General features: G+C 40.4%; 1 protein-coding gene across 2 annotated transcripts in view; it reads right to left on the minus strand.

Moving 5' to 3' along the window:
* EFCAB6 (EF-hand calcium binding domain 6) overlaps positions 1 to 12,262 on the minus strand; it is a 110,909-nt gene that overhangs the window by 41,721 nt on the left and 56,926 nt on the right. For both annotated transcript variants that reach the window (XM_063446717.1, XM_063446716.1), the window contains exons 14-18: positions 11,940 to 12,100; positions 10,240 to 10,410; positions 9,894 to 10,065; positions 5,039 to 5,153; positions 350 to 480 (exon numbers count right to left, since the gene is read on the minus strand). In XM_063446717.1, coding sequence (XP_063302787.1) covers positions 350 to 480; positions 5,039 to 5,153; positions 9,894 to 10,065; positions 10,240 to 10,410; positions 11,940 to 12,100 — 750 coding nt within the window. The remainder of the gene's footprint in view (positions 1 to 349; positions 481 to 5,038; positions 5,154 to 9,893; positions 10,066 to 10,239; positions 10,411 to 11,939; positions 12,101 to 12,262) is intronic.

A 12,262-nucleotide genomic window follows, 5' to 3' on the forward strand; every position in this document is an offset into this window, starting at 1 on the left:
ATGTAAGAAAGGTTACACTTGATGAGCGCATGTCTCTTTTCAGCTATGTAACGTTGTAAATGTAAAAACTCACTGTGCTGTGAGGAACAGTCCATTATCATTTTACACCTAGCTAGGCCTGATCAGAAGCATGCCACTCATTGTGATGGGAGTTACAGTCTATGTTCATAACATCTAATGAACCCTACAGCTGTGACACTGCAATATGACACATTGTAGTGATGTATTCCAATATTATCGACATTCGTAGGAATGCCATTAGAAAGTCATTGGTATAATGCTCATCACTTTAAATTAACATTTTTAATTCATATCTGAATAGAGCACCTTCTCGCAAACTCATGCTTACCTCGTAACCTTCCCGCAATTTATCTAATAATTTGCTGAGACATTCTTCTGCCGACATGAAGTTAAATCTTGCCTGATTGACGCGGTGGTTTGTGCGAATTTGTAAAACATTCCCCTCTCTGCTTCCAGGGGCTGAAACATTAAATGCACATTTCACATTAGTCACGACCCAAGATAATTATATATACACACATTCTTAGCAGGAGAGCAGTCATTTCCATAAACCTGTGTATTGTCCATTTTATGGTATTTCAGACACTTATATCACTATTTTATATCTTCTGTCCTAAAGGGTTACTACAACCAAAAAACTGTATTTTACTAAAAACACTCTTTTTGGTTAGAGTAGCCCTTCCCAACCTGACCCACCCCCAAACATAAAACCATTCAAAAAAATTGTTACTTAATCCACCAATCAGAGAGTTATGAGTCAAATTATGCAGCGTGGAAAAATTCCAAATAACTTTCCCACGCTGTGTAAAATGACACAGAGCACTCTGATTGGTGGATTTCAAACCAACCAATCAGAGTGCGGTGACAGGTAAATGTAGACACTTACCTGTTAGTCTCTTCATTTACCTGTCAGAGCACTCTGATTGGATGGCTTAAACCCACCAATCAGAGTGCTCTGAGCCTAATTGCAGGGCGGGGCAAGGCTTCCCCCGCCCTGCAGAGGTCAGTCTGCGCGGAGCCCTCGCCGGGTAAAGAAGGATTATTTTTTTTGCGCTGGATTTTTTTAAGTGCGTTAGTTATTATGGTTTTTTATTTGGCCTTTTTGGGGATGAAAAAATAAGATTTTAGAAGAAAGAAAACATTGAATGGTAAGTTTTTTTTTTTTTTTTTACAGGTACTTAGTTAAAGGTCCCCCCCTCATTATTTTTAGGGTGAGGAGGGTAGGTAGGGGGATAATTTTTTTGGGGGGGGGAGGGGGTGACTAGGGTTTTGGGGACCCCTAGTCACCTGGGAGGGGTAAAAAAAATTTAGGGCCCCACCCGCTCAGGGAGGGAGGCCATTAGGTCCCCACCCCCTTATTAGTATTTAGCGCCCCCACCCACCGCTCAGGGGTGGGGGCCCGGGGGCAGGACAATAGGTCCCCCCCCCTCATTATTTTACATTAGGGCCCCCACCCGCCGCTCAGGGGTCGGGGCCGGGGGGGGGGGCAATTGGTCCCCCCTTTAGTTTAAAAGCACGGGTGGGGGCCTTTTTTTTTTTTTTTAACAGTGAGCACTGTTCACTGTTTAATAGGGGCATAATTTACTAATACTTAGTAATCTTTACTTAGTATTAGTACATTTGGCTGAAAGACCAATTTAGGACTTTCAGCCTTTTAGTAGATAGCTCCCTAATACCGTGGGAATTAGGGAGTTATCTACTTATTCATTCCTGTCATTACATTGACTGGCCAAGTAACTTACATTTGTATACGAATGTATGTTACTTGATTGTTGTAAGTGTTGCAAATACTTACAGCTGAATCCTCGCTATGTTTGTATACTTTTGTATATATAGAATGTAACATTCTTCTTCTTTCACTGGGTAAGTATATTAGTACTTAGGCAATACTGTGCTTCGGAACTTCGGCACTTTGACACTACGGCACTTCAGCAACTTCGGCACTTCAGCACTTTGACACTTCGGAAATTCGGTAATTCTGTAATTTCGGAACTTCGGAAGTACTTGAATGTCCGAATTGCCCGAAATTCGTCCGAATTCATATTCGGTCCGAAACGAATTGCACATGTACTTAAAGTGCAAAATGTACTTAAAGTGAAGCAATACCTTTTTTCACTTCCCAATGCATGTACTGCATTACAATAGTCATTTACAGGCATAACTGATACTGCAACTGCAGATTTCCAGTGATCTTATCTCCAGTGATTTATTAAATGATTTCCAGTGGGCTTTTATTCAGTTAAAACAAACAGTAAAAAAAAAACAAATCTCATTCCAGATTGTACCATTTATCTTTAATGTTTTACTCATCTGACATCATTAAACTGGGAGGAAACGTAAAATAAACCTGCCCACTGGGCCATTTTCTATCAATACAGTGCCAATTTGTATTTATTAGCAGCTTAGTTGCACACTTTGTTTAGAAACATCTCTTCATCACTTTAAGCATTTATGGTTTAACTTTGAATCCTCAGAATTGTGGCTAATGCAGCTAAGCTGCTAAGTCATAGTTATAGAAAATGGCAGGGTAAACCCTGTCACTGGATAGCAGCCGATTGCAGAATATGGACAATATATGGGCAGAAAAAAATATATATTCAGCTAGGAGTAGGTATTATAAATTTGAGATGATTAACCTGTGCCATGGCAGAAGGTGTGAAAAGTTCTTGCCCCAATGACACTGAACTGAGTTGCTTCAGGCGAGAATAGAACCTTCCATTTCCTGTTCACTCGCGGACAGAAGAGATGCGGGAATGTCTGTACTCGCGAGTGTACTTAAAGTGAGTGTATGTAAAGCGGGTTATGCCTGTAGTCACCAGAGCCATTACAGTTCTGCAGGCTGAGCAATGTCAGTGTTTACATTACTCCCTGGGAACACCTCTAGGTACAGTCACTCAGGTGGCCACTAGAAGTGCTTCCTGTGCCAGTGCTGCACAATGTGAAAATTCATCTGAATTGGACAGTTCAGTAATTTTCCAGCTGGTCCAAATTCCCATGTTAATTTTGCACAATTCTTGGTTTTGTGAATAGCCCTAAATAGCTAAAAACAAGAAGGTTTGGAAATTGCCTTTATTTATGGCACATATCAATTACCATTCTCTTTCTCTCTCTTTGTTGCAATGTATTTATTAGGCTCTGCCTAAATCAAAAGGGTAATCCAGACGTAGACCCCGTGCTGATTGTGCCTAGAGGGGTATCAGTAACACCCCGCTGGCCAGGCCAGAAGAAGGCCAAAACGATTGTATCTCTTGTGCCCTTCTAGGTGGGATCAGTCTGATATGCAAGTGGTACAGATTATCTCTGTAATAGCAAAAGTGAGCAAGAACATGATTGAGACCTGAGTGGGGACTAATCGGAAGTGCAAGCTATGTGCCCATTCTCACAGTTCTCATATTCTCTGTTTTTGGTTTAGTGAATATCCCTAAATAGCTAAAACAGTTCTATGTGAATAAAATGGTCTTAGAATTGTGTTTTGAAATTGCCTTTATTCATGGCACACATCAAATTAACACTCTCCACCGCTGAAAAAAACGAATGTGAGTCATCTTAAAGCCAGCAATAGCTACAAAAGATTACAGTGATTAAAACACACAGAATGAACAATCAGAAATGAATTAGCGTGATGTAGGATGGATTGGTACATTATAATATATATATATATGTAAGGCAGGCAAGTGGGACTTAAAATTAAAATACATTTAAGAAGGTTGATTGGTTTTAAACACAAACAGGTATTTATGAGGAAATGGGTATTTTTTCAAAATGGTTAAATTGAAGAAAAATATAAATCCAACTCAGTTGTTATTTCACCAGTTTGTATTTTGTGGCCCAAAACCTGCAATTCCCTTGTTGGCTCAAGGTCAATGTAACAGCCATACTGTTAAAGATAGCCTTTTACTTAAAATTACCACAGAATGTTCACTTGCAGATGTGGTGTATTTCAGGGGTTCAGCTCCCCAAGTTCCCCTCTAGCAATGCCTGTGGTATATTTAAAGGGAAATTATAGTCACCAAAACAACTTTAGCTTAATGAAGCAGTTTCGGTGTATAGATCATGCCCCTACAGTCTCACTGCTTAATTCTCTGCCATTTAGCTTAAATCACTTTGTTTATGAACCCTAGTCACACCTCCCTGTATGTGACTTGCACAGCCTTCCTAAACACTTCCTGTAAAGAGTCATCTACAGTTTATCCTTCCTTTATTGCAAGTTCTGTTTAATTTATATTTTCTTATCCCATGCTATGTCAATCAATATCCCCATAATTATGGAATAACCTCAGGGACAAATCAAATCTTCATTCAATCTAAAATCTTTTAAGAGATCTATGGCAATATACATCAGCACAGAATGCACCTGTCATGGTTGAATATATTTATTACCTGTTATGTATTACATTTATATATGTGTGTGTATATATACATATATAGTTTGTATATTGTACTTTTGTAATATTGTATCCTATTGTAACAATGCAATGTTTTGTGGACCCAGGACACACTTGTAAACAAAAGAAATCTCAATGTATCCACCCTGGTAAAATATTTTATAAATAAATAAATAAATATGTTAATAGCTTTCTAGACCCTGCAGGAGCCTCCTGGGTGTGATTAAAGAAAGATATACAATTGTTTAAGGTAAATTACATCTGATTGAAAGTGAAACCAGTTTTTTTTTCATGCAGGCTCTGTCAATCATAGCCAGGGGAGGTGTGGCTAGGGCTGCATAAACATAAACAAAGTGATTTAACTCCTAAATGACAGTGAATTGAGCAGTGAAATTGCAGGGGAATGATCTATACACTAAAACTGCTTTATTTAGCTAAAGTGGTTTAGGTGACTATAGTGTTTCTTTAATGATACTATATTAACAGTTCTACCTGCTGTTTGGCCCCTAGGAGCCCTGGGACATATACCCCTCTGTAAATCCTCCCTCCTCATACCTTCTCGCCTGCTGCTATCCTAATTGAAAGAGAAGTAAAATAAAAGAGGTATATATCTTTGCACGGTTGCACAGTACCTTCAAATAATGACACAAAATCTAAATAATCGAGTCCTTCTTTCGTAAATCCCAGCTTCTCAGTCAGTGCATGAAACTGATCATCATCTAAATGCAGTTCGTGATCCTCTAAAACCTGTGAAATATAAAATCCTGAAATTATGAAAGAAAGCATGTATATATGTGCCATGTTTAAAGATGTAAAATAACTGATTAACAGCAAACAATCTCCCCTTTAAAGAGTTTCTGGAAACCACAAATGTGTTAATACATGGAGAAAGCTCTCTGCTAAGACGTTCTGTCAAAGAAAGGATGCCGCGGGGAACCGGGAAACTTGGAAACGTTGTGCTTCTTTCAAAAAAGTTTCAGTTTGGTCCCATGGGTAAAATCTGGCTTTATGCTGGGTCTCTGGGGTGGAAATTACCTTCAAGACTCAGAAGTGACAGATGAGATGTGATGAATTATTTCAGTAGCTTTAAATAGAAAACTGACAGCTGCATCACAAAAAAATACTTAATCGCAAGCAGCTTTTATAAAATTTTTTATTTTTTTTGTATACTATCTGCTCATTATTCTAATGGCTGGCACTGGAACTGCATGTGTACGTGTTCTCAGCTTCCTATGATGGTCAACCCATCTTTTCTTGATGAGCATCAAGGCATATATAGTCCAAGTCCATCAGAAAGGCCACTGTGTAATGAAGAGGTATGAACTTTGATTTTGAGCACATTTAATGAAAAAAACATGACTCAACTGGGAAACCAAAGTTCACACCGTAAAGGGACACTATATGAACCCAGACCACTTCATTCCATTTAAGTGGTCTGGATGCAGTGCCTGTTTAACCCTGCAATGTAAGACATCAGTTTCTGAGAATCTGCGATGTTAACACCAGACAGCCACTAGAGGGGCTTCTGAAGGTCCCTATCTGACGTTGGACATCCTCATGCTTTGCAGCGCATGAGCATTACGGCCACCGTCGCCATGATGTCATAGGAGGAGGAGACCTAGCCAGCGCTGAGGGAGGCTTGACACTGGAAAATGGAAGAAAATCATTAGTTTAAGCCAATGTATGCTGAACAGGGGGTGGGGGATAGGGACACTATAGCGGCAGGAAAACAGGTTTGTTAAATGGTATAGTGTTATTTTAAGAATACATTAAGGAAACACAAAGATGGCTAGATGGCGATGGTCCTTAAACATGAGAATTGGAAAATTAGTTTACTACCACATATTGGCTTTGATTTAATAAGCTTTCCAAGTGATTCAATGTTGTTAGAAAAACTTTTATAGAAATCACCATTAAAGTTTATGGGAATTTTTGTAGATAAATCACTTGGAAACCTTTTCTAACTATTGAATAATTTGAAAAGCCTTTTAAACCGAGGGGATTGTTTGAATTTAGGAAACAGCAGTATGATATTTAAAAGGCGAATGAATAAAATAATGTAATGTGCATTTTGGTTTTTATTTCCAGAGCATTTTCTCTGCTGGAACCTATTGATTTCTATCAATTCATTTACATCCCGTAATACATTATTGTCAAGGCTGTCTACAGAGACAGGGGGTATCAATTCATTTATATCCCGTAATACATTATTGTCAAGGCTGTCTACAGAGACAGGGGGTATCAATTCATTTTCATCCCGTAATACATTATTGTCAAGGCTGTCTATAGAGACAGGGGGTATCAATTCATTTACATCCCGTAATACATTGTTGTCAAGGCTGTCTACAGAGACAGGGGGTATCAATTCATTTTCATCCCGTAATACATTATTGTCAAGGCTGTCTACAGAGACAGGGGGTATCAATTCATTTATATCCCGTAATACATTGTTGTCAAGGCTGTCTATAGAGACAGGGGGTTTCCACGGTTGAATGTGGGATTCCAAATCTCTGTGTAAAGGTTCTAACTGGGATCCTTCCAACAGGAAAAAAAATGAAGGTTGCACTCAAAATGCTGGGAAAATCTAGACAGGTGGTACAGGAAGTAAAAGCAATCCAATATGCCTTTGGTTATTCTTTAAATAGGTTTACGCCATGAAAAACGGATACTTCTCAAATGGATCTTTTATGCAAGGACGCTTTGGCATCTTAATAATCATCCCTACAAATGTCACCTTCCCCAGACACACGCTAGAATAGGACACAAAGGCCTTTTTGGGGGTAAGCTTTCCAAATGATTTAATATTTTTATATAAACTTTTAAAATAGTATAAAAAATATTTGGGGTATGGGGGCCTGACAAGCATGGCGACTGGTTGTGTTTCTTGTGAGCTCCCAGGAACACACTAAGCAAACCGGCTATTTTGCCTGAAATAGCCAAAACCGGGCATCAAGCGACTTACCCCTAACTGTACACAGAGAAGACCCGACTTGCGAATGCTTCCATCAGCCTTTTCAAGCACTCCAGACGCCGAGCTTCACTGAGGCCTAGTGAGCGCTGAGGAGGGGAGAGGCGGCCGCTCTCCCAGACTGGCGCGACCGAAGTGCTGAACATGTACCTGGAGCCCTGCTACCCCCCCCCCCCCCCTTTGGACCGGCGGGGGTTATCCCAGTCCCTACCCTGATGGCTCCCAAACCCTACTGTTGAGCCGCAGCAGAGCCGCAAACACCCGCAAGCAAGGTGGAGCATCAGCTAAGATGGCCGACGACACGCGTCCTTATACTCCTGGAGGGGAGATTCCTGATACACACCGGCGCCTAGAGGCAATCTTCGACGCCTTTTGGAAAAAGCTGGAAAGCAGGCTGACACCCACTGAGACCACTGAGGCACCTCCACAACCATCCCGCTACTCACCGAAGCAACCTACTGCACACACCACGAGCCCGACATACCGGAGACAGCGACGACGGCCTAAGCGGCGTAAGGCGGTAAAATTAGCCGGCTGGCAAACCGCAAAGCTTCTTAACCCCAGCAACATGCAGAAGGAAACGCACAGGGTCCGGGAGAGGAGTAGAATGCAAGTGCAGCACAAAAAAATGCAGGAGTCTCCCCTGGCTGACAGCCTGAGAAGCCAAGCACCCTGGGACACTAAATTCCCTATAAGGGGGATAGGCTGACCACCAAGATGGGCCTCTGAACCCAGCGCCTACCCAGTATGGGGTACCTGGGCCGTACTGGACCTCTTAATTGCCATACACGTGTAACTTACTAGTGATGCACCTCACACTTCTTTTACTTTGCCAGGTCCAGAGGGTAATGCAACCTATTCTGCTGCTATTCCTATAATCTATTCTGCTGGGGGGCTGGGGCTATCTGGGGTGGTAAACTCTACTGTATCCCTTACCTTACCATGACTATCTACACATAGTACCTATCTCTTATCAGTAAGGGGATATGTCATGCCATGCTTGTTCATTACTTTTAATACTCTTATGTTTCATTAACGTTACTGCTACTATATAATATACAATTGTGCATTGTCTAGCGATTACCCTACTTGTTACTTATGCTAAGCAGCTAGAGGATTGCCTTTGGGGTACCTCAAGCCAGTTTGTATCCATAATATGCACTGCAAAAAAAAAAATAATAATATTTGAATTTTGTAATTTTTTGATCATTTGTGGTATATTGATATATGTTTTGTATATTACCGGTATATATTTTTGATATTTTAATATGTTGAAAAACCGTTTTTAATAGTTTATCCATAAATATAAAATAATTTGAAAAGCTTATCCGACAATATTAAATTGAAACCTTTGTTGGCAGTATGTTTTTTAGGTACCCATCTCCCAATCACAATATTCTAACCAGCCAAAATCTGTATCAAACGAGGCCTGCACTTTACACATAATGAAAGGTAGTGGTTACACAGTAATGCTTCCGTCCCAAGAAGAGTTAAAACACCCTGGCCGATGTATGCATTGTGTTCCTCCGCTACACTGGAACTGTTAATTACTCGGTGTGTAAAAATAAAGCTTTACGGCTCACGGATTGGGAAACGTGTTAACAGGCTGAGAGATCTCATTAACAACTTGACACTGGGCTCGTTCTGTTAGGAAGACTCGAGAAACAATGACATTCTCGCATTACTAATACATAATTAATACTAAACTTACTCATATCATTACGGTTACATTTCAGGATTCATTGGATCTGACAAATGAGATGTGACTCGGGATTTGTCATTCGCTGAATGTGTAGATCGTCCTTAATACTTTCAAAGGATTTAACAAACATTCATGTAACAAACAATTGAAATTATACTGGTGCAAAAAAAGATTAAGGCCCTATGGTATTCAGCCAGCAAACAATATTGTGCATCCGGCACATAATGCACTGCACACCTGCTATATATATTATATTATATAGCACATCTGCTATATAATGCAGTGCGCAACTGGCATGTAGCACACTGCACACCTGGTATATAACGCACTGCACACCTGGTATATAATGCACTTCACACCTGGTATATAATGCACTTCACACCTGGTATATAATGCTCTTCACACCTGATACATAACGCACTGCACACGTGGTATATAACGTACTGCATACGTGGTATATAACGCACTACATACGTGGTATATAATACAGGTTACATCTGGTGTATAATGCAGCGCATACCTGCTACATAATACAGTTTACATCTGGTGTATAATGCAGTGCATACCTGGTATATAATACAGTTTACATCTGGTGTATAATGCAGCGTACACCTGTTACATAATACAGTTTACATCTGGTGTATAATGCAGCATACACCTGTTACATAATACAGTTTACATTTGGTATACAATGCTGAATGAATGAAGGAGTAAAAAGGAAAGAATTTTCCTTTGCACATTATAAAAATAAATACATAAACGTTTAAGGTTTACTGACTCTTTAATCTGTGAGTAAAATCAAACTCCAGTTATGTACCTTTCTGAAATCTTTCTTTGATACCTTCCCACCGGCCTGCGCTTTGCATGTGAGGAAGCTATCCTTGGTGGTGAGGCTGTGCCTGGTCACACAGGCTTTCAGTTTCTCAATGACTTGGTCAGTGGACATTGTCCTGGTCAGGTTACTGGCTTGTTGATCAATCTCTCTCATTCTTCCAAAAGGGGTCATCGGAACATTAAACAGAATTTAAATAGGTAAATGCAGATCAGATTTATGTTGGAATATTGACTTTTCAACATAACTATATACTTACAATATTAATAATAATAATAATAAAAATAACTAATTATGAACACTGGTTTTAAACCCTAATTTAGTTATTTACCTGTCGGAGAGCTCTGTCTGACGTAATTCCTCTCGACACTGGCTTCCATCGAAGATGTTGGTGCTCACTCCCTCCAGATCTCCTGCATGCGACATAATTACTCCCAAATTCTGCAGAAATTCCATGTATGTGATAAAATCCGAAGAGGAATCACTGTATTGCTCACAAATTCTGGGGAAGAAACAAGATTCTACATGATATTTACCCAATACGACTTTTTATTTGAAACCACAACATGTCCAGATGACAGACATTAGGAAATAAATGAAAGCACATCAAGTCTATACTTTAAAGAGGCCAATACAGAGATAATACAGGGTGAAGCATGTGTTATGTGCAGGGATGACTCTACAACGAGGCAAACAAGGCATTTGCCTTGGGCGGCAATTTACCTTGTTTGCCTCGTTTTATGGGAGCCCAAGAGCTGGCCGGCTGGCCACCTTTAGGCTTCCACGGGGCAGGCGGGCAGTTGTTTCCCGGGGGGGCAGCGAGGGAGCACTTTCCCCTGAGCTCTCTGCTCAGAACCCTCGTACGACTCACAATGATGCCGGGAGCCGGAATATGATGTCATATTCCGGCTCCCGGCATCAATCTGCAGCGCGTGAGGGAGCTGAGCAGAGAGCTCAGGGGAAAGTGTTCCCTCGCTGAAAACTTAGAGCATCTGGCCGCCTTCCTGCCCAGCAGTTAAAGTGCGGCCTTGACAGAAAGGAGTGGGGAAAATTTTAATTAGGGGGGTGCCCGAGCATCGTCTTGCCTAGGGCAGCACAAAACCTAACTACACCACTGCTTATGTGAATAGATTGCCACCAAGGGTATCTGCAGACTTCACAATAAATAACAAGAGAGAAGACATAATGTATGGTTCAGCATTACGTATCTTTCATTATTTACTTTATTAGAGTTAGTGTTAGGGTTAGAGATACTGGTAGGTGTGGGTTCCTTTAGTCTTAAAATAGAACTGGTACATACAATATCTCAGTCTGCCTGAGATTGGTGGGAGTTACACTACTGGGGAGCAGCTTCTATTGGCAGCCTGTGTACTTAATTCAGTACCCACTCTGTTATTGGTATGCCAGGAGAGGAGTCGGAAAGAGAAAATCACATTGAATTTGTCTCACCATCATCTGTCCTAGAGTATTAGTTACAGAAAAGTGACTACGTTAATGTCCAAGAGTGTAACCCCCACTAATCTTTGACATGTATTACTACCCTGAGATCAGGAGCCTGCACATTCTGTTTTTGGAGAGGAGATACTGGCATGACCTGTTCTGAGTACCATCAATCAATCCCTGTGTAATGGCACGAGCAGGGACAAGCAGCACACAAGCTGATAGAGCTTATGTAAGTGCTCAGTGTTCTATATTATATTTCCACTCTCATGAAGGTAACCGGCTTCCAGTGCAGAGTATACCTGTGGTGTGACATATATGTACTGCATGTACACAAGTACTCGAATCTCTGAAGCCAGCTTGTGATGCAGTTCAAATATTACTAAAGAGATAAGATTATCATTATACCAGCTGAATAAGGAATATGTCAAAATGCCGTTCATATGTTTAGGAGGTGCACTCGATACGATTTCACTTAAAACATCAGTGTTCATTTCCTGTAAAACTCGGTTTAAATATTGTCTATATTAGAACGTTGGGTAAAGGGGAATAGAAGTGGACATTTACAAGTTTTGCTGTGAACCAACGTACATTTGAAAGTGCTCCTCGGACAATGACGGACAGTGTGATTTCAAAATGTTTTTAAAATCGTGTTTAGCGACGATGCCAATTCCTTTACTGTCGTAGGATTTGATAGCTTTCACAAACCCTTGCCAGTTGCGTGTGATCTTTTCACAAAGGATGTTCTGCATCTAATAGTAAAAATATATACCCAGTCAGTGTAGAATAAACAGTATAAAGAAAATGTGAAATGTAAGACATATCTATAATAAAGCTATAGAACTAACCCATACTGTGACGTAGCAGGAATGGACATAAACAGAGGTTTTTTTTATAACTAAAGTGAGTATTCA

The sequence above is a fragment of the Pelobates fuscus genome, chromosome 3, assembly GCF_036172605.1.
Source record: "Pelobates fuscus isolate aPelFus1 chromosome 3, aPelFus1.pri, whole genome shotgun sequence".
NCBI classification, from domain to species: Eukaryota; Metazoa; Chordata; class Amphibia; order Anura; family Pelobatidae; genus Pelobates; species Pelobates fuscus.